Source organism: Mauremys mutica, chromosome 9 (genome assembly GCF_020497125.1).
Source record: "Mauremys mutica isolate MM-2020 ecotype Southern chromosome 9, ASM2049712v1, whole genome shotgun sequence".
NCBI lineage: Eukaryota > Metazoa > Chordata > Testudines > Geoemydidae > Mauremys > Mauremys mutica.
The window spans coordinates 88,245,404-88,267,744 of record NC_059080.1 but is presented as its reverse complement, the minus strand read 5'-3'; the positions used below and the strand labels follow the sequence as shown (position 1 = coordinate 88,267,744).

Genomic DNA, 22,341 nt, shown 5'->3' with positions numbered 1-22,341 from the left:
CAGCCACGCCACCACACAGTACGGAGCACTGGGTCAGGCTGCGGCCCTGCAGCTGCGCTGTCTGGCAAGAGCTTGCAGCCCCACAGCCCAGAGCATTGCGCCGGCGGCACAGTGAGCTGAGGCTGTGGGGGAGGGGGAACAGCAGAGGAGGGGCCAGGGACTGGCCTCCTGGGCCAGGAGCTCAGGGGCCAGGCAGGACGGTCCCATGGGCTGGATGTGGCCCACGGGCTGTAGTTTGCCCACCTCTGAGTTAGTCCAATAAAAGATATAACCTCTCCTACTTTGTCTTTGTAATATCGTGAGACTGACATGGCTCAACAACACTGCAATCTACTGAAGAGACATTTCCAATCCTGCCAGATGCTATGTAGATTTTTTTAGGATTACCATATAGACCAGGGGTGGGCAAACGTTTTGGCCCGAGGGCCACGTCGGGATGCAAAACTGTATGGCGGGCCAGGTAGGGAAGCCTGTGCCCTGGAACAGCCTAGACCCCACCCCCTATCTGATCCCTCCCACTTTCCGCCCTCTGACTGCCCCCCTCAGAACCCTCCACTCATCCAACCCACCCCCCTCCTTGGCCCCTAACCAACCCTTGACTGCCCCAACTCCTATCCACACCCCGCCCCTTGACAGGCCCCCCGGGACTCCACCCCCCTATCCAATCCCCCCTGTTCCCTGTCACCTGCCCCCACAAACCTCTTCCCCATCCAACCGCACCCTGCTCTCTATCCCCTGACAGCCCCCCAGAACCTCCTGCCCCTTCCCTTATCCAACCCCCCTGGCCCCAGCCCCCTTACTATGCCACTCAGAGCAGCATGTCTGGATCCGCGCCTCCCAGCCGGAGCCAGACACACTGCCACGCTGCCCTGCATGAGCACGCAGCCCAGCCGCCCAGAGCACTGCCCGCGTGGCGGCGTAGCTGCAGGGGAGGGGGGGACAGCAGGGGATGATAGCTGCCCGGCAGGCCGGTCCCGCAGGCCGGATATGGCCCGTGGGCCATAGTTTGCCCACCTCTGATATAGACAAATGTTAACTTCATACTAGTTTGGAAATATCAGTTCCTCACACCTAGCATTTTGATCAGATCTGAACTGCAGTCTTCAGAATTGAAAGGTCAGCCCACTGAGCTCCTTTGTGAAAAAAAAGGTGCTAATGTAGCATCAAATAAGACAAGTTGCTGGGCTAGATGCAGGTGTGGAGTGGGATAGAGCTCAGTAAGGAGGTCCGACTGTGGGGATGGACTCAGTGGGAGAGGGTCCAGATGCTTGGGGAGTGAAGCTCAGTGGGGTGTGGGTCCAGGTACGGTTGGTTGGGGCTCAGTAGGGTGGGGATCTGGGTGCGGGTGAGTTGGGGTGGTCCAGGTGCTGGGGGAGTGGTGCTAATGAAATTCTAAAGCCTATGTTACGAGGAGACCATACTAAATTAACACAATTGTCCTTTATCTGGCCTAAAACTATATTAAAATCAATTTACAAAAACCTATTCTGCTATACAACTCAGTCTAAGAGCTTGCATTGAAATTTAAAAATAAATCCAAGCCAGCAAAGCTGTTCTTCCAGAATCCAGTTGTTAATATCTATCTACTTTCAAGTTGCTTTTTTTCATCTGTAAGCTTGATAGACTGTTCCCTTTTGTTACACATTTCAGATTCAATATGCTACTTCCAATTAAACACCTCACACTTATTGCATTATTTCGCCCTTAATTTTCACATGTCTTCCTTTAGTTCCTGCCAGTGTGAGAAGACAATACCCTTAAGGCGAATGAGACTATCTGTATGGCACGTATTAGGCTCTGGGAAGACTCCAAGGGATCTGATGGGAGTCTGCAGGTGTGTGTTTTCAAATGCCTTCAAATGTATAGTACCCAGTTCCTCCAGAAATGCGACGATTTGTAACAGTCTTCTGCAGACAGGATTGATGCTGTGTATCCAGGCTCTGCTAACACTCCCATCACTCTAGTGTTTGATGACTGATTCTCATCAAACTTAGACCTCACTAGAAGTAGATCTTGTCCACAGCTCTTTGTATTTAGTCATATATTTATCGAGCATATTGCTCTTATTTACATAAAGCCTGATTCTTCTCTCACTTAAAATTAGTATAATTTCAGTGGACACTCTGGATTTACATTGGTGCAAGAGAACAGAATTTGTTCCACAGCACAATTTGTTGCCTTAGTCCTTACAGATTATCAACAAGGAGGGAATAAAATTAAATTTATTAACAAGTTTATTAAAAATTAGCACCATTTCAACATGATATGTGTACAACAGAAAGTACAGTACAGTTTTGAGTAACATTTCACATATGCTTGGAGTAGTGGTTATAAATTCAAAGACATATTATTGCTATGCACGTGTTTATTAAAAGCAATAAAGAGAACAGGATAAACAATTTATGCTTTGCAAATATGATATGGCTTTGGAGCTTTAGAATTTAAGATTTTGATCCTACAAAGGCCTTAGCAGGCATGACCATTACTCCAGCATGGCGTTCCATTGGTGAACAGGTTCAATGGATCACCATGTGGGTCAAGCATCGGTGCTTGTGGATCCTTTTGCAGGTCATGGCCTTATAGGGTATCTGACCCAATTGCCCAAGTTTAAAAAAACAAGAAGGTGGAGGTTTCTGAGTCTATAGATTCACAAGGGAACGTAGTATATGCATGTAACTTTCATTTACATCAATAAGAACTACTCCTGGGGGAATTCTGTGCCACTGCACATGCACAGAATTTATGTCCCCCACAGATTTCTTTGTTTCCCCACAGAAAAATGACTTTCTGACAGGGAAGCAAAGAGAATCCACAAGCATGGTCATGCAACCCTCCCCAGCAGTATGTTTTGGGTGCCCAGGGCAGCCATTAGAGAGGTAAATCCCTGTGGGGCAGGACTGGGGAAGACCCAGTTGGTGGCACTTACCCTGTGCCAGGCTCAGCTGTTAGTCCCAACTGGGCTGGGTTGGGGATGGGACTTCCTCTTCCCCTGCACGGCATCCAGGGCTGTGTCAGACCCACCCCCTGATTTCTCCCGCAGCTGTAGGAAGCTCTGCAAGCTCCCCTCCCCCCTAACCCCACTTCCTGCACCCATCACTCCTCATCTTCGGGGGGAGGGATCTCTGTACAGGGAGCTGCTCCCCCATCTTCCCAACCCCCATGCATCCAGACCCCCTCATACTCAGACCATCCCAATGACTCCTCCCCTCCCCCCGCACCCAGAACCCTCCCTGAGGAGCACCACTCCCCCAGCACCTGGACCACCCCAAGTCACCCGCACCCAGATCCCCACCCTACTGAGCCCCAACCAACCGTACCTGGACCCCCACCCCACTGAGCTTCACTCCCCAAGCATGTGGATCCCCTCCCACTGAGTCCATCCCCACAGTCGGACCTCCTTACTGAGCTCTATACCACTCCACACCCACAACCCCTCCTTGCTGAGCCCCAACCACCTTCACCTGGACCCTCCTACAGAGTCCCATCATTGCACCCAGAACCCCCCAACAAGACCCTGCGGATCCAGACCTGCCACACACACCTGGATCCCCCACTTAGCTGCCTGCACCCAGATTTCACCACACAGAACCCTCTCAACCCTCACCTGGATCCCTCCACACTAAGCCCCTCCACACTTGGATCCTGCCTTGCTGAGCCTGCCTACCCACACCTGGTACATGTGGCACTGACGGACAGGGCCCTGGAGTGTTTCTGGGTCAGGCCTGGTCCTTGCACTGTGTCAGGGTGGGGTGAAGCCTCACCCCTGAGTCTGTGTCCTGGGGTGGGGTGGGGTGGGGTTGGGGAGCCGCACAGTGACCTCTGTTCTCTACTGGGAGCTGGGAGCGGCCGTACCTGCGGACGCTCAGGTAAACAAAGTGTCTCGCGGCCTGCCAGGGACTTACCCTGAAAAAGCCGCAAACCAAGTTTGGGAACCACGGATCTTGACCATCCCTGACAGGTGTCATTGCCAACACATTTCAATGCTAACTGTCATCCTAGCAGTTTATACTGGTATTTTACTAAACAGAATAAATGATCAGTTACAATGTATGACATTGTTTTAGTAACAAATAAAACTCACTTGCCACAGTTTAACAAAATGAGTGTAACAGAAAACAATTTAACACCTTTCCCATGAAAAAAAAGCCCATGTAGTTTATTGAACAACATTTTGTAGGCACATAATTTCGCTCTTTGGTAAATGTTGTTCACCAATGGTAAGAAGTAGCAGCCACAAACTAGTCACGATATTCTATGTACATTTTCAACCAGTTAGGAAAATACATAACTAATGATAACAGATCTTGAGCCTAGACCTGGGCAGAAAATGATTTTCCCATCCTCTAATAATCTGAGATTTCAAAAACATTTTCCCGATCCAAATCGGGACAAAAAGTCATCCTCAGAAATTTCTGCTAATTGAAAATCCTATTTTTTTGTGCGCAGAGCAAAATATTCCATTCTGAATTTCAAAGTGTTTCAAAATTCTTTGTTTCTATAATTTAACTTAAATTTCAAAACAAAACATCTTTTCAACCAAAAAAACTTAACCTTTTTTTTGTTTTTGTTCAGAAAAATATCAAAAGGTCCTGTTTTGACCATTTCAAAACTTTTTTTTCAAAAATATTTGCAAACACAAAATGTGTCAAAACTGACACTATTTCTGCAAAAGTTTTGGTTCTGAGGATCTAGCCTTTTCTGATTAAAAATGTTTTTCAAAAAATTCCTGACCAGTTCTAGTTGGGCCTCTAATTAATATATAATTCTTATTGTTTTCTTGACAATGTGTCTTACTTGGGTAATTGTTTTAAAAACAGTACATACAAAATAATGTAATTCCATTTCCAGTACATATTTACAGTGCTCAATTAAAGTACTGTGGAAAATGTAAACAATTATACACTTAACTAGAAAGGGGTATGGTAAGAAAAATAGAACAGTCCTTTGAAAACACAGGTTCTGCTAATAAATATGGCTTCTTAAAGGGTTCTTTGGTAAGCAGCTCTTATTACAGTTCAATACACATATTATAAAAAACAGTAAACACTGTGCACCGTTACACCATTAGTTGGTTTTTGTGCATCAGTTGCTGAGTAAGCAAACCATACCTTTGTCCAAAGACAGTGGGTATTGTCCATAAATGAAAAGTCCCGAGCATAATGCATTACTTGCAATATCTATGTGTTTTTGGGCAGTCACTTTTGCCTTGTACTGCATTTCTCTAGCACAGTGTTTCCCAAACTTCAGACGCCACTTGTGTGGGGAAAGCCCCTGGTGGGCCGGGCTGGTTTGTTTACCTGCCTCGTCCGCAGGTCTGGCTGATTGCTCTTTGGCCGGGTGATTGCTCTGGTTCGTTGCTCCAGGCCAATGGGAGCTGCTGGAAGCGGCGCAGGCCGAGGGACGTACTGGCTGCTGCTTTCCGCAGCTCCCATTGGCCTGAAGCACTGGGAGCTGCGATCGGCCAGACCTGCGGACGTGGCAGGTAAACAAACCGGCCCGGCCCGCCAGGGGCTTTCCCTACACAAGCGGCATCCCAAGTTTGGGAAACACTGGTCTAGCAGTTGAAAACAGGGCATCAGATTCTCCTCTCTCACAGTCTGAGCCTGGTATACATTCCATTCACTTCAATGGAGTTACTCCTGAATTACACTGCTGTAAGGTGAGAATCGGGGCAGTGTGTCTTTAAAAAGGAGACTTAAAATGACAGTAGCAGCTAGTCTAGGCCCACTGAGAGTTGTTTGTTTCTCGGTAACTCCAGGCCACCACTGCTTCTGCCCTCATTTACATCAATGTAAACTGGGAATAACTCCACTCATGTCCATTGTGTGTCCATGTCTACCAAGCAGAACTGGTGTGAGATCAAAATTAGGTCCTGTGTCTTTCTGGCTCAAAGCACCGTTGGTTAATTAATTCTGTTATAGTCACAGGAATGCTTGGAATTACTTTCAATAACAGCGTAGTGATGGACAACAATAGTCAGACTTTCATTATGCCTAACAAATGCCAACCAAACCGCTAATCACTTTCAACAGATCACAGCTGGAGTTCAAGTCTCAGGTAAGCAACAGCGACCTGGTACTGACTGGGCAGCTAATGACTATCTAGAATTGTTCAAGACCTCAGGTGAAGCTTGGGATGCTTTATCTGGACAGTGTCTGACTGCAGAAATCAGAGACTATCATAACTGCAACTATGAACCTTTTAAAAGGAAAACCATGGCCTTTTCCAGCAGTGTTGCCATTAGTTTGTCATGATGTGTGAAAGAGAGCTTAAGCAGCAACATACGGAACTTTTCGCTACATTCTGTGCCACTTTTAAGTTCCACATTTTTACCCAGTCAGATTGAGAGGTTGCTATGAACAGGCTTATAACTTCTAACTGATCAGAACAATGGTACAAATTGGTGCCATTAAATCTTTCATCCCATGAGGGTCAGGACACTGTAAATGTAGAACAGTGGTTCTCAAAGTTGTTCTGCCGCTTGTGCAGGGAAAGCCCCTGGCAGGCCCAGCTGGTTTGTGTACCTGCCGTGTCTGCAGGTTCAGCCGAATGGCTCCCAGTGGCCATGGTTAGCTGCTCCAGGCCAATGGGAGCTGCTGGAAGTGGCAGTGGGCCAATGGGGGCTGCTGGAATCCCTGGCCACCACTTCCAGCAGCTCCCATTGGCCAGGAGCAGTGAACCACGGCCACTGGGAGCCACGACTGGCCGAACCTGAAGACGCGGCAGGTACACAAACCGGCCAGGCCTGCTGGAGCTTTCCCTGTACAAGCGGCGGAACAAGTTTGGAAACCACTGATGTAGAACATTGTATTTTTACAGTTATTTAGTCCTAAATTTAAAGGATAACCTGTAAAATGGACAAAAATAGTATTAACTACATTTTCGGTAACCATGATCACTTTACAAAGTGACCAACAGATAACATTGAACAAAGTCAGAACCATTTTAAATTCTCAGAATTTAAAGTCTTACTTCACCAAACTGGGTAGTACAAGCACATTACAATGTCTTGTTTAAAAGGAGATATATTTTTTCTTAAAATCACCAATAATCAGACATCTCTGCCTGCTTCCCACACCATCCACGAAAGATATAGCTTTCTTCTGAAATGAAAAGGGGCTGTGTCTTTGAGAGCCACTGAATAGTTTGACTTTGACAAACCAGCAAAACTAAATCTACTGGATAGCGCATGAAGAAAACCCACACAGATTCCATTCTGTCCTCCAGTAGATAGGCTCTTTTACATAAACCAGATCTAAGCTTGAGACCTCCGAGTTCAAATAGGTATTATCACCAGTCCCATTGCCAGCTGGGTTTAGAAAGCCACTGGTATTTAATGTGGCTCATTGTAAATGTGTATATTACTTTTTTTTATCATGATAGTCTTGAAATATCAGTTTGCTAAAAATATTTCCCCCCACATGTAATTCAAACAATACGTGACAACAGCAATCTGAAAGAATATCCAGAGTGGATAAATTGAGAAGTAGGAGATTAAGAACAAATACATGAAACAGGTTAGAAGTTTTAAAAAGGGATCCAAACTACTTATTGGCCACTGTTGTCTTCCATGAAAAAGTGTGAATATTTCAGCACAGTTCAAACTGAATTCAAGCAGTTCTTGTACTCAAGTTTAAATACTGCCTGTGCCTATAAAACAATTCATTTATTAGTCCAAGCATTACTGTTGTAGAGATCTTGAAAAAGCATTCCCTCTTTCCTGAGTTTGTTCTTCATATGAAGGAAGTTTTGGAGGGCCTCCTAGAGAATTAAGTAGAAATAGTTTGGGGGCCATATAATGCAAGAGTAGGAGATTTAATATAGATTACACAATAAACATTTTAATAATCCAGCCTCCACCAGCAAGCAGAGGACTAGGTGAGGCTTGATTCCTAGGTTACAGGCAGAGAGAATGGCCTCAAGAATAACAGCAAAGTCCCCTTGCATTTAGATCTTTCATACCAATGGATCCTAAAGTGTTTCCCAAGCTAAATGCAGAATTGTATGGTAACATTAATGAACTGTCAGCACTGCACATCAGAGGAGAGGGGTAATTTCAACTAAGGACCCTAGGAAAGAGTGCCATGGGGTTTTTAATACCCTCACAAAGCAGAGAGTCTCTCTCTTTTCCAAGGTCTCAGCTGCCCATCTGGCCATCCATAGCATTTCAGCTTGGTATCTCGTAATTAACAATAGGTAGGTACATCGTTGAACTGCGAGTGTATGGGAGATATACATTGATCATTAACTTCCTTCTTCACTTTCCGGAGGCTGTGAGTTTAACAAATTTTAGGCATGCACCGGGGCGGGAGGGGAGGTACAGCTGTGCAATGGGAGGCATTTACAGTATTACATGTGGTAGACATTCAGCTGTGCTACCTTCCCCCTCTGCTGAGGGAAACTAGCTTTAGGTTGCATCTGGGACTTCAGTGCCCTCCCCCAACCCCGACACGCTGAATAAGTGCATCTCCCGGCTGGTCAATCCTCACCTCCTCCTGGAATGTTCCTATCCACTTTGATGGTTGCAACAGCTAGCTTCGGGCCCTCTAGCCGAGTGGCTAACATGGGCAGCTTAAACACTGCAACCCCCTTTCTGCTGCCAGGGGCTCAGAGCCCACGTTCCAGTGGCACAATCCCGTGGAACCCAAACAGTGACGAATCCGGCCTTTCAATTGCATCCTTCCCCAAGATAAGCAGACACTCTTTGAAATTTTCTGTTAAGAAGAGCTACCATCTCTTTCCTATGTTACCTTCTTCACAGGTTGGCCCCATCCACTTGGCAGGACACATGCAGCTCCCATTGTAAGGATGACACTGGGATCTTTTGGCACACTGGCATCTCAGAGAGCAGCTGGGGCCGTACTGGTCTGACCTGCATTCTGGAAGGGCAAAACATTTCAGCAAATGTTTACTGCACAGATGTAAAACTGCTTAGTGTCTCTGACTCAGCTAAGCATTTTGAGTAGAGAAGAGGGTCGGAAAGGAAAGGAAGGAGCAGAAAAGAGGAGAGGGGGAGGATATGGGTAAGGAGAGGAGAACAAGACTTCTTCTCAGGAACCATTAGAACTCTGTGTCACAATCCATTAGAGAAGTTTGATATAAGACATAGGTCCTGAACTTGGTAGAAGACGGGGAATGGTGTAGAAAACCCATGGAAAACAGGGCAGATCAACTCTGAGCCAATTTGAGCTTCTGGTGAAAATGTCTCTCTCAGTTTGAAATTGGGGATTTTTCTCCCCAAGAGATCATGAAAATTCCTCACTTTTTCACTGGAAAAAACTGAATGGCTCAACTGAGAATTGAAATCTCATTTGTGATCTCCATTTGTGATGTGGTAAAGCTTTGTTGGGGTCAGTTCTGGAATGGGAAAATATCACTGGCGATTGTTATTTGCCCATTCCAAATGGCTGAAGGTTGGGTAACCAGATAGCAAGTGTGAAAAATCGGGACGGGGTTGGGGGTAATAGGTGCCTATATAAGAAAAAGCCCCAAATATCAGGACTGTCCCTATAAAACTGGGACATCTGGTCACTCTAGCAGAAGGTTTTGGTTGGGTTAAAAAGCTGACCTCTCTTATGCCTAAGCTAAATACTCATCTGTAGAAAACAAAGAAAGGAGGAGGACTGATTTATTATCCTGTATGATTAACTGCCTTGGATCTTGGTACACACCTCCACTGCTCATCTATCATACTTCCTCTGTTAGTACCATGAAAACAATTAGAGACCCAGACCTGCTAAAAAAAATAAGAAAAAAACCCACACCACATTTTGGAGAGCCTGTGTGCGTCATTCACTACCTGGTTCTGCCTCAGTGGTCCAGCCCACCCATGGTCAGAAAGTCTTAAAGAAGTTCCCAGTATGAGAACTGTAGCAGGTCTGAGAGTGGATGGTGACAAATTCATGTCCCCTGAACTAACCCACTGGAAAGGAGTTGGGGATTTCTTCAAGCGGGCTATTGTAACTTTACAGATTCTTACTGGCTTCCACAATTATCCAGTGCAATGCTTGGCTCTCTATGCATGGCACTATGTAATCTTCACATAAACCAAGACAGGCAGATTCAAACTGAAAATTATTTTATATCACCCTTTATGACCCCCAAGAACCTCTCAATGCCAACTGGCAAAGGGTTCACTGTTCTGTAACAGCAACTTCTATCAGGCCCGACAAACTCACTACACTTCCACACTGCTTTCGTAGTATTTATCCAAAAAGGGTCATGTGAGGTGCCTAATAAAAGCTTATGTCATACTGCTCCTCATAATCACTGCTAGAAGTACAGATTATATTTAAGGAGTTGTACTTATGTACTGAAAATATATTTTAGATACTGTGCCCTAGGCTGGATTGACAGGTTTTGCCAGGCAAAGGGATGTATATTCACCTATTTTCCTAGGTTCTGATGTAGATTAAGCACTGAAGCCAACACAATGGAAGCCTGTTTTGGATATGGAGATAACACCAACACGTGAAGGCAATCAGGGGGGACAAAAGGAAAAACAATATAAGGACAAGCAAAAGGACATCTTGTTATCCATCACTGAGGCAGCAAAAAGAACTGTTGCATTTTGCATTCATGAAAGGTGGATCCCATCCATTTTGGCTGGTGATGTGGGGAGTCACTTTAGGTTAGAAAGTGCTTTAGACTAGGGATTTTAGCCTGTTAAAGATAACTTTAGATTCTAAGAAGTGTGCTATACTTTTTGTTTCTGTTTCTATTATCCCTATTTAGTATCTCTTAAATCTTTATGTCTGTTAATAAACTTCTGACTGTTTTCACTATAACTGTATCTCAGAGCTGTGATGTTATAAAGGACCTGAGTTGTACCAGACAAGCGTTGTCCACACTGCTCTCTTGGGGACAGCAAACTTGGTCATTTCTGTGAGTATCCAGTGATGGGCTGGATACTACAGGGAGACAAGGGTGCTGGAACTAGAAGTGCTGGGGGTGTGATAGATTTGATGCGCATCTTGCAAAATTCTATTTACCTATTCACCCCAGGCTAGTAAAACATCATTATCCCTTTTCATTATAATCTATCTCCACTGCAAGAGATGAGTAAATAGGTTTTGTGCCTAGTTTTCATCACAACTTTTCAAAGCTGTTTATGCACTTAGGATGCATGCCTGGAGCAAAATGTAGCAGCAGGCTGGGATGGCAGGGTGTTAAATACATTGTAAATAACAGCCCTTCCCCCAAAAAAGAACTTGTTGTAAATATAAAGAATCTTTTCCCTTTCACTGCACCAACCATTATTGTAAATAAAAATGTTTCCAACTGTCGTTTCAGCTACTAACCCACGTGTGGGGGAATTCTTCACTTGGTCTCAGAAGCTTGTTTTTTTCAATTAGGAAATGTTATGAGACAGGGTCTCCTGAACACCTCTGGACCTGATTTTTATTTATGTAATACCACATTTTCATGATAACAACAAAGTGTATTTAAGACATCTGTTTGAAAGTCTGCAATGTTAATTTACCAGAAAAAAGAGGCCCCATAAAAGCCTGTTATATTCTCTCTTTTTTTTAATTAACATTTTGGCTGTTTAATGGGTGCCTTACCAGAGTTCAAATTAAAATCAGGCCTTTTATCTTTATAGCTGCTGCATAGTCACAGCTGCTCAGAGTTATATCACAGATGAACGGAGCCTAATTGAAAATAAAAACGCAAATAAAACCTGCTCCATAACTGCTTTTCATGGATGGGGGTTGTGGCTAGCAGGTTTAAGAAAATAAAAATCCCTCCCTTTCTTTGCAAGAAGCAGAAACTTTGCTCACATTTGCAACGCTAAGCTTCCCCCTGGCGTTTCATTTCTGCCTAAAGTCACTGGCAAGATCTTTGGATTCATGCAGCCTTACTCACTGCATTGTGTGGTTCAACTCTCCATTCAGACCACAGGGTCTGGAGATTGATTTTTGACCACACGACAGTGCAGCAGGGGAAGCAAGTCATTTTCTTTTTTAGCTTTTGGGTTGCACCAACTTACAAGTTTCCAGCAAGCATTTAACCTCTTCTTTTCATTGACAATGTGCTCCGTTTTTAACTGCTTCATGCTGTTTCCCAGAACAAAAGGGACCCTGAAAAGTGGCTCTGGTGTTCAGGAAAATTATAGCTCCAACTGAGATCTTAAAATATCAGTAGTGACTCGGCATGTTTATTTTATCATTTTTTACCTTTTATACTGATTCTGCTCTCAAGTTTAATTCCATTTACTTCAGTACAGTTACTCCAGATTTCTGCCAGTGTGACTGAGATCAGAATCCAGGATGGGGATTTTAGCTGCCATCCATGCCCTCTCACAACTACCACAATTTCATTAGGACTCAGCTGTTGCAAAGAAAAAACTAGAATTTTCTCCCCCACTTTTATAATCTTGATACATAGGGCAGAATACTACCTTTCTGAGCAAATCAGCTACCTAGCACACAGTCCAAGTCCTGCAGTGTGCCAGGGAGTTTACATGGATCAGGACCTCTAAAAGTATGTCTACACTGGAATTAGACCCCTGTGGCTGGCCCATGCCAGATGACTTGGGCTCATGGGGCTCAGGCTACCGGGTTATTTAATTGTGGTATAGATGCTGAAGCTCAGGCTGCAGCCCAAGCTCTGGGACCCTTCCACCTCACAGGATACTAACGCCCAGGCTCCAGCCCAAGCCCGAACATCTACAGCTCCTTAGCCCCAGTCAGCTCGCAAGGGCCAGCTGTGGGTTTTTAATTGCAGCGTAGTCATACGCTAACATAACTTCTCTAGCCCAGAGGCAGCAGTAGCTGCTATAGCGCTTGTATTATTGCTCTCTGGGGACTATGGTCAGTGTTTCCACATGGGGGGGTGGAATCATAGATCCTTGACACTGCTTTGGTCTTGGTTTGCCAAGCTCTGCCCACAAGTCTGAGTGCAAAAGCAAGCAGAAATATCTCCAAAGTCCAGTTCGCAGCCCCCTGCAAGAATCCTCCCTAACTCTGCACACTTAATGTTTGTGAGTTTCACAGCAGTGTGCTGTTGTAAACATAGAGGAGGAATAACATTTTAGGGATGGTCCACACACAGTTTTCTACCATTACAACTATATTGGTTTAGAAATTGATACAGTTAAAAGTGGTACCACCTCCTTATACAGGTTCTTATATTGGCATAGCTTATTCCCACAGCGAATAAATTGAATTAGCCATCCTGATAGCAATCCTGCATAACTGCACCCACACAAGGGGGTTGTACTGATAAATTTCTAAGCCTATGTATAGGTACAAAAGTCTTGTGTAAACCAGGTCCGGAAGGGTGTTTCATGATCTTACCAATGTTGCATTTGTCTCCAGTCCTGCCAGGTGGACAAAGGCACCTTCCAGTTACAGGTTCACATGAGGCTACTCCTTCACAGTCACACTGATGCTGACATTTGTCTCCAAATCTTCCAACATTACAGCCTAACAAAAAGAACACTTTTGTATGTGCTGTACACGCCAATAGCAAGAAACATGTTATTTTGGCAGACTCTTTCATGCATATCTCCTAGAGCTCATGAGCTCTAAAGTGAATCTAGTGTGAACTGCCACACTTTATTGAAAGACTTACAGATGGAAGAGCTTTAATACTTGCAAGCTTTCTGTTTATGCAGGCTAAATCTAATTCAACCTATTGTAGGTATTTGTAACATGCCCCAGCACTGTAGCAGTTAAGTACTTCATTTGATTTTTAATCAAACGACCATCAGAGAAATATTATGTAACTTTCAACATGAGAGGTAAGAATACCCACTTAGTCTAGTTGATACTCTTGTTTGAAATGTTAGCGGCAAACTTAAAACTAAATAGAAGCAATTTGCTTTATGAAATTGACCTGTGGAACTCATCTCATCAATGAGACCAAGTGTTTAGCATTATTCAGAACAGGATTAGACATTTATATAGGACATAAGAATATCCAGAGATATGAGTAAACAACCCAAGAGTTTAGAGTCTTAGCCAGGGCATAATCCAAGCTTTAATAAGGGTCATGAAGAATTTTTTCCTATAGATAGACTATTCGGTAACTGCCTCCTGCAGGTTTTCTTGTGCTTTTGTCTGAAGCAGATGTTACTAACCACTATTGGAGAGAGAATACTAGATGTGAATGCAGTATGGAAATAGCTACATTTCATTTGCTTTTTAATTATCTGAATATCTGATAGACTGTCATCATTTTTCCTTTGGGAAACATCCTTTCAAAAATGACGAATGTTAGGGCATGACAAGTACGGTGTGATTGTGGACAAGGTCATTGATCCAGATGTTTTGGATAGAACAATTAACAGTGAAATGGCTCATGATAAGATTCCATAGTGTCTAAAAATAAATAAAAGTACAGAAGCAAGAAGACAGAACACATACGGTGCCCAGGCCCAAATTACATAAAAAAGTTTACCCACACCTTTTTCACACTGGACACCTTCATAACCTGCAGGACAAATGCACTGTCCAGTGACCGGATTGCAAGTAGCTCCATTTTTACAATCACAAGAGTGAATGCAGTTTAGACCATAAAATCCAGCAGGGCAGGCTGGGAAATGAAAGGTTACAAACGTTATTTTGGCAACGGGACAAAAGTAGATGCAGAAAAAGAATACACCATCTTGTAAGTCTGAGAGTTTCCTGCTATGTCTGCAAGAAGAGAGTTAACAATAATAATTATTACATGGACCCCACTCATTCTGCAAGGGACTTGAGCATGTGTGTGAGCTTTAAACTTGTGAGTAGTCCCATTGACTTCAATGAGATTACGTGCTTGAAATTATGCACATTCTTAAATAGCTGAATCAGGGCCACAAAGAGAGACAATTTTTAACTGAAACACCAAAAAGTGCATATGACTGCTCTGAGTACATGTATAAATTTATTGCTGGAATGTAGAACTACTCTGTCCCTTGCATTAGGATCCACTAACACGAACCCCTGATGCAAAGTTGAGGCCTTCTTTCTCTGATAGAGTTGTCTACTTACTGTGCTCACAAGAGTGACCGTAGTAACCTTCTGGACACTGGCAGCAACCAGTAAACCTGTCACAAGATCCATTGTTCTGACAAGAGCAATTTAAGTGGCAGTCAGAACCATATTTACCCAGGGCACACTCTGTTAATAGAAAGAACAAAAAGTTTTATTTATTCACACTTCACACTGGAAAGACACGTAAGGAAATAATACTAGTCAGAAAAGATTTTACAGAGCTGAGAACTATTTGTTGTGAATTTCCTCCTCACCGGTGTGAAATTTATCTGCTTTTTTGGTTTGGTAAATTTCCTTGTAACTGGGAACAACTTAACAAATTTGTGAGAGAAATATTTTTCACTATCTGGATGTTTATGAAATACTGAAAAGCCACTTTCTTTCCACAATTCCCATTTTTGAATTTGTCTTTCTGTATGGTTTATGCTGACAGAAAAAAAGTATAATTGCAAGTTCTCAGAATACACATCAAATGGCATCATCTCACTATTTTTTGTACCTACATCAATATTTTCTTACTGTTAAATGTAAAGCATAAAATAAAGTAAGTTTTCTCAGTTTATGTTGTAACATATATGGATGCCATTAATTCTCAAGTAATTTCTAATGGAAATGGAAAGAACTCTGTTTCACATGCTTGCATAATTAGGTATCTACCATAGCGAACTAAAACACTTCACAAACTGTTGATAGCAAAAGTGATCATGTATCAATATCATCAGCCTTTTTGCAGAAGTGTACCTCCTCCATTGCAATGACATTCTAGAGTTTCTGGAGCAAGTCACAATAAGTAGGTATATATGGAAACTCCTTGCTTCCATTTCTCACCAAATCCATATCTAGCTGCCATTGCTATGGGTATGCACAAATCGGCATGACTATCCAATTCAGAGGTCTGTGGGTTGGGGCAGCTACTAAACAAGATTTTCTATCTTAGGTAGCTCTCATCACCATAGTATCTAAATCACTGGAGAAAGCTGCACGGAGGGTTATCTTTGGAAAAATAGGTAAATACACTTGGATAGCTGGTGTAAGTTGGCCTAAGTCCCTCAAAGTCAGGAAGCTACACTGATTTACACAAGCTGAGGATCTGGCCCAATGTTTGTTCAACTGCGTTAGGGACATAAAAGTCCACAACAATGATGTATGTACCTGCTAAGTCACTACGATTAAGCTAAACCTGCCCTCACTATCTGAGGATTGGTTCATTCCTGCTAGTGCTGCCTACAGGGTTTTTTCATACCTAGATTTGGAGAGCTCACTAACACACAGCTCACAATTCAATTTCCTATAGAGTAGTTTAGTTGTTAGGATCAAAACATCAGGCTACTAGTGACCCTGGCAAATTGCTGAGAAGGTCCATCTAATAATAGAACTCATAGTCTTACTTCCAAAAGTGTTGCAGACATTACTGGACAATGCCAGTGGCAGTACATTATAAAAACTGATACTGCTGCTGACCTCTTCTTCGTTGAGTCAAAAGAGAGAAAGAAGATACTACCTTTCTCACAATAACTTCCTGTCCACCCAAGTCCACAGGAACAAGATCCATTCACAGGGTCACAGATCCCACCATTCCTACAGATACACGTTAGCTGGCAGCTGGGGCCGTAGCTTCCCTGGGGACACACTACAGCAAATTAAAGTTGTTAAAAAAAATTAGCCTCAAAGATGAATGCAACAGAAGGAAATGATGAATGCAGATGGTTCTCTTTACCATACATTATACATACTTGTTGTAACAGGGCCCTTTGGCCTTTGGAGATATGTGAACACCTCTGCTCTGTGCTGTGCTTACCCTCTTCTCTACTGTCCTGTCCCTCCCTTCACTTTTCTTTCCATTTAGCTTATCCCCTTCTAACTAACCATCCCCTTGCCCCAAAAGAATTATTGTAGAATGAACATGACATTTGCTGCCATTGCAGTCTTCATTCTTGTGTGTTCACCCCATCCGCGACCCGGTGTCTGCCTGTGACTGGCTTGTCTATTTCGATTATACACTCTTTGGGGCACGGACTGTCCATTATGCTGTACAGTGCCTAGCAAAATGGGGCCTCTTTCTTGGTTCGTCCTTAGTCAATAAACATGATTACTAGACGAGATGCGAAGGGTAGCGTGACTTTGAGTTGCTTTGTGTTATTTTGAATATTTCTATGTTAATACAGAACAAAGAGCAAAGAAACTGGAGCTGCACAGTTTGGAGCAGCTGCAGACTCAGCCCACCAGCTTACACTGGGTTACATTTAAAACATCATTTTGCTCCAGAGAGATAAGGAAATACAGCGATTGCTAACAGAATGAATTCCTAGGGGCATAAACAATGGCAATTTATTTACATTTGTGGGGCTGAGATATTTCTTTTTCTGGCTGTTACAAGTAAGTGTCTTGATTGACAGGGTGCCCTTGGATCTTGTTCTTTTACCTTGCTGACAACTGGGTCCAATTTGGCCAGGTGGACAGTAGCACATGCCAGTCACTGGGTCACACTGCCCTTTCCCACAGGAGCACAACAGGATGCAGTCCTTCCCATAGCGGCTTACAGGACAAACTGGAGGAAACATGAACTTTTCTCATTAAACATGCCAGCTGTCCAGAGCCGTGTTTCTTTTTTTAATGCAAGGCCCTTCCTTTTAATCAAGTAGACTCCTCTGAGCTGCATTCAGCTTGGTTTTGAATCTGAAGAAATCACTTTTACAAAAAGAAAAGTGTCCAAGTATTTGCTTACTTTTTTCCTCTGAAATTTTACTTGACATTAGGAATCTTCTACCAAACATTACTGTGAAAACAATGAAGCTTCCTAATGAAAACGGAACCGAGCTCCACTAGAGTATTAAATGGTGGTCCCATTTTCAAGTAAAGATTTCCTCATTCCCATAACACTGATGTTTCCTTTATTGATCAGCAACAGTTTAGATGATCAAAAATACAGTGAAGTGTTAAGTTTTGTAAAAAAGTTATAGTGAACTGCAAAAAGTAATTGAAAAAGCTAACAAGACAGTAATTTTTTATTAGCATTAGAGCCATAAATTATGAATGGTAAACTAGATTGATACTGTTAGATGGGATTTTCTGAAGACATAATTACTTTCTAGCTACTCAGCTGTTATAAGGGGTGCCAGTGCAAAACTTCAAGGGCCAGAATGTGAAGCTCTTTCTCATCCACAGGAGTATTTAATCACATGAGTAGGCTCACTAGCTTCAAACAAACTTTTTCTATAAGTGCTCATCCACATGAAGCCTGAGAGAACCTGCTTCAATACAGGGGAAAAAAACCCACCATCTGCACACCCCTAGTTGTCATAAAAGAATGATAAAAGACTAAAAAAAACCCCATCCCTATCCTACGTGGGTGAGTACCTCAATAGGCAGATTTGGGGCAAAAAAAGGAGGAGTTTGAGCTCCTCTCCCATTTTGATCTTGCTCAAGAAGTGACTAGACACAGAGGCTGCAACCCTGGGACAATCGTGCCTGCTTCACACTCATAAGGAAGAGAAAATGCATTGAAAGAGAATTTTTCACAAAATTGGAATCTTGATTTGCTATTGAGTGAAGGATTGGCCAGGATCTGCCTGTTGTTTATATACTAATAAACTACTGTTCTCTTCACTATTTTCAATTAATGCTTATTTTGCTCTCTTGGCAGTATATAGATTTAAATTACCCCTTTGATTTTAGTGAACTCTTACTTTTACTACAGTCAGCACCAATGAAGCCAGGAGGACAATCACAGGTTCCTGTCACAGTATCACAGTGGCCTCCATTAAAGCATTTACATGCCTTTTGGCAGTATGGACCATAGGTACCTTGTGGACATTCTGTTTTAAAACAGGAAAAAAAGCAATTAGGAAATACGACTTGTGTGACCATACAGTTTCGTAGCAAGCTCACTTAAACCTAAATTTTGTTTTCAATCTCTATTTCACCAATCCTAGATTGCAGGCATTTTTTTTTAATTTAAGCAGCAGAAAGTGACTCTAACCTATGTTGGTTTTCTCCAAACTGCATTTTTCACTGTAATGTGAGCTGTAATCCTGAATGGAAGACTGCAAGTGTTTCAGAGAAGAGGACATGGGGAACTTCCATAGACTCGCGAGTTACACATACAAATGCAAAACTGGGAATTCTTTTTCTTAAAGGGAGACCTTATCCTATAATAACCAAAATAAGAACATAAGAACGGCCGTACCGGGTCAGAACAAAGGTCCATCTAGCCCAGTATCTGTCTACCGATAGTGGCCAATGCCAGGTTCCCCAGAGGGAGTGAACCTAACAGGCAATGATCAAGTGATCTCTCTCCTGCCATCCATCTCCATCCTCTGACAAACAGAGGCTAGGGACACCATTCCTTACCCATCCTGGCTAATAGCCATTTATGGACTTAACCACCATGAATTTATCCAGTTCTCTTTTTAACGCTGTTATAGTCCTAGCCTTCACAACCTCCTCAGGTAAGGAGTTCCACAGGTTGACTGTGTACTGTGTGAAGAACTTCCTTTTATTTGTTTTAAACCTTCTGCCCATTAATTTCATTTGGTGGCCTCTAGTTCTTATATTATGGGAACAAGTAAATAACTTTTCCTTATTCACTTTCTCCACACCACTCATGATTGTATATGCCTCTATCATATCCCCCCTTAGTCTCCTCTTTTCCAAGCTGAAAAGTCCTAGTCTCTTTAATCTTTCCTCATATGGGACCCTCTCCAAACACCTAATAATTTTAGTTGCCCTTTTCTGAACCTTTTCTAGTGCCAGTATATCCTTTTTGAGGTGAGGAGACCACATCTGTACACAGTATTCGAGATGTGGGCGTACCATGGATTTATATAAGGGCAATAATATATTCTCAGTCTTATTCTCTATCCCCTTTTTAATGATTCCTAACATCCTGTTTGCTTTTCTGACCGCCTCTGCACACTGCGTGGACATCTTCAGAGAACTATCCACGATGACGCCAAGATCTTTTTCCTGACTCATTGTAGCTAAATTAGCCCCCATCATGTTGTATGTATAGTTGGGGTTATTTTTTCCAACGTGCATTACTTTACATTTATCCACATTAAATTTCATTTGCCATTTTGTTGCCCAATCACTTAGTTTTGTGAGATCTTTTTGAAGTTCTTCACAGTCTGCTTTGGTCTTAACTATCTTGAGCAGTTTCGTATCATCTGCAAACTTTGCCACCTCACTGCTTACCCCTTTCTCCAGATCATTTATGAATACATTGAATAGGATTGGTCCGAGGACTGACCCTTGGGGAACACCACTAGTTACCCCTCTCCATTCTGAGAATTTACCATTAATTCCTACCCTTTGTTCCCTGTCTTTTAACCAGTTCTCAATCCATGAAAGGACTTTCCCTTTTATCCCATGACAACTTAATTTACGTAACAGCCTTTGGTGAGGGACCTTGTCAAAGGCTTTCTGGAAATCTAAGTACACTATGTCCACTGGATCCCCCTTAAATGAAGTAGCCTTGGCTGGAGTACCAGAGCTATCCATATATAAGGATAAGCTGTCCATGAATAATTTGTCTGACATAGTTATATATAGGCTTTTCAGGTGGCATTGTGTACATGTGCCTTGCTTCAAATTTCTTCTTTTTGAAGAGCAGTTTATTATGGACACTGCTAAGCAGATATCCATTCTCTCCAAATTTTCATTTATCTAGATAGATATTGACATTTCATGTTTCCCCACTTCCCTGATACATTCGATAGTAATAGACAAAGCCATTTCCCCAAAACACAGCTGGTTCTTGTACCCTATTTCAAGGCTCCAGTGCTAAGGCCTGATTCTGATCTCATTTACCCCACTGTCAATCAGAAGGAACTCCTGTGAAATTACACTCATTTAAAACTTGTGGAGGAAAATCAAGAATCTAATGTTTATTGATGCATCAGAGAATTAAATAAAGTTTCCCAATGTTCAGGGCTGGACTAAGGCAACCCAGGACTCTAGGCACACCATGATAATGGGGCCCCACACTGGTCCCAATGCACCACTTGGAGAGAATCAGAGGAAGTGGCATGAGATCCCCTTTTCCTTGCCAGGTACAGTAGCCAGCCCCCTCTGCCCCTTGGGAGCTGCAGAGACAGCTATGTGATGCCCTCTGCCCCTGGATAGAGTGGTGGCAGCAAGGGTGTATCACTTGGGTGGGAGGGTTGGGCCCACTGCACTCTTCCCCCACCACACCCATGGAGTTCTCTGAAGGGGTGGTGTTGGCAGGTCCCCTCAGAGCAGTGGGTCTTGGCGTTAATATTCCATTGAGATGCATTTTGCAGTTCACCCCTCTCAAAGCTGTTTCAGGCTGTCTGCAGGCTCAGGCATCAGATACACTCAGGTCACGTTTTCAAACTTTTCTCCACAACTGCGAAGACTAGAAACTTACTTAGGTGAAAGCTCAGATTCTGCTGTAATTGCACGATTCTAGGAGCTAAGCCCAGTTGCTGGCATAGCCCTCTGGTGCTCGTACCTTACACAAGTTCTGAAACTGTTGGCCTCTGCAGGTGAAGAGTGTGCCCTCTTTTCCCCAGTGTATGGTAGCAATTTCTAGATCATCAGAAGTGTAAACGCCTTTCTATGTCAGTTGTGCTCAGGATGGCAGTACAGCCCTTTATAAGGCAAACCATTTACCAAGACAATTCACACTGACACTCGTTGCTGGAAATGACATTCACTTTCTCCCACTGAAGAAAAGGAAAGCCTATGGCTGTATCGGAAATCCCCACCGGAGTATATATGTGGCCAATTTCTAGCAACATGTCTTTGCATACTTTGTACTTTAGGAATTTATGGATGTTAATAATTCGCTCTCTTTCTTCATGATTTGTGTGGATGGAGAAGAAATCCTTGTCTCCTCTGAACTGTTCTATACATGCATGCATCTCAGAACAGAGCGAATGCAATTGGGATGTCTTTTAAAAATAACATTGGCTATTGGCTGCTATCCAAGGATACCAGATTAACTGTACTAAATGGACATATGTATTTACAGAATATAGATACTCTTCTGTTCCACGATTTCTTTTTACTCAATACATTGAAACCACTTCCCCCTATCCACTGGAAGAGCAAATCTGAGAGTTAAATCAACATCTCTCCCTACTTGGGTATGATAACACAAACCCACACACATACTGCAGATTTTACAGAATACATTTTGTAACTTCATGTACACAGTGAAATGTAAATTCCTGGTGTCAGAGAGACCCCTATAATGTTCTTTTAATATCCACTAAGAAACAGTGTCAAGAAGACATCCTCAGTATGATGATTTCATTTAGCCTCTTTTTCAGTGAGTTTCTTTTTAACCTTCCCTACTTCCTTTTGGTCTTTATTTGGCTTTTTTCCTTTTTATTCT

The 22,341-nt window shown here is 42.9% G+C and overlaps 1 protein-coding gene across 1 annotated transcript in view; it reads right to left on the bottom strand.

Moving 5' to 3' along the window:
- Nucleotides 1–7,035: 7,035 nt before the first annotated feature.
- Nucleotides 7,036–22,341, bottom strand: part of LOC123377276 (multiple epidermal growth factor-like domains protein 6) — a 269,454-nt gene continuing 254,148 nt past the window's right edge. The window contains exons 31-38 of the mRNA XM_045029959.1: nucleotides 18,668–18,796; nucleotides 17,404–17,529; nucleotides 16,483–16,611; nucleotides 14,979–15,107; nucleotides 14,410–14,538; nucleotides 13,299–13,427; nucleotides 8,751–8,879; nucleotides 7,036–7,761 (exon numbers count right to left, since the gene is read on the bottom strand). Of these exons, the coding sequence (XP_044885894.1) occupies nucleotides 7,682–7,761; nucleotides 8,751–8,879; nucleotides 13,299–13,427; nucleotides 14,410–14,538; nucleotides 14,979–15,107; nucleotides 16,483–16,611; nucleotides 17,404–17,529; nucleotides 18,668–18,796 (980 nt within the window). The 3' untranslated portion in view covers nucleotides 7,036–7,681. The remainder of the gene's footprint in view (nucleotides 7,762–8,750; nucleotides 8,880–13,298; nucleotides 13,428–14,409; nucleotides 14,539–14,978; nucleotides 15,108–16,482; nucleotides 16,612–17,403; nucleotides 17,530–18,667; nucleotides 18,797–22,341) is intronic.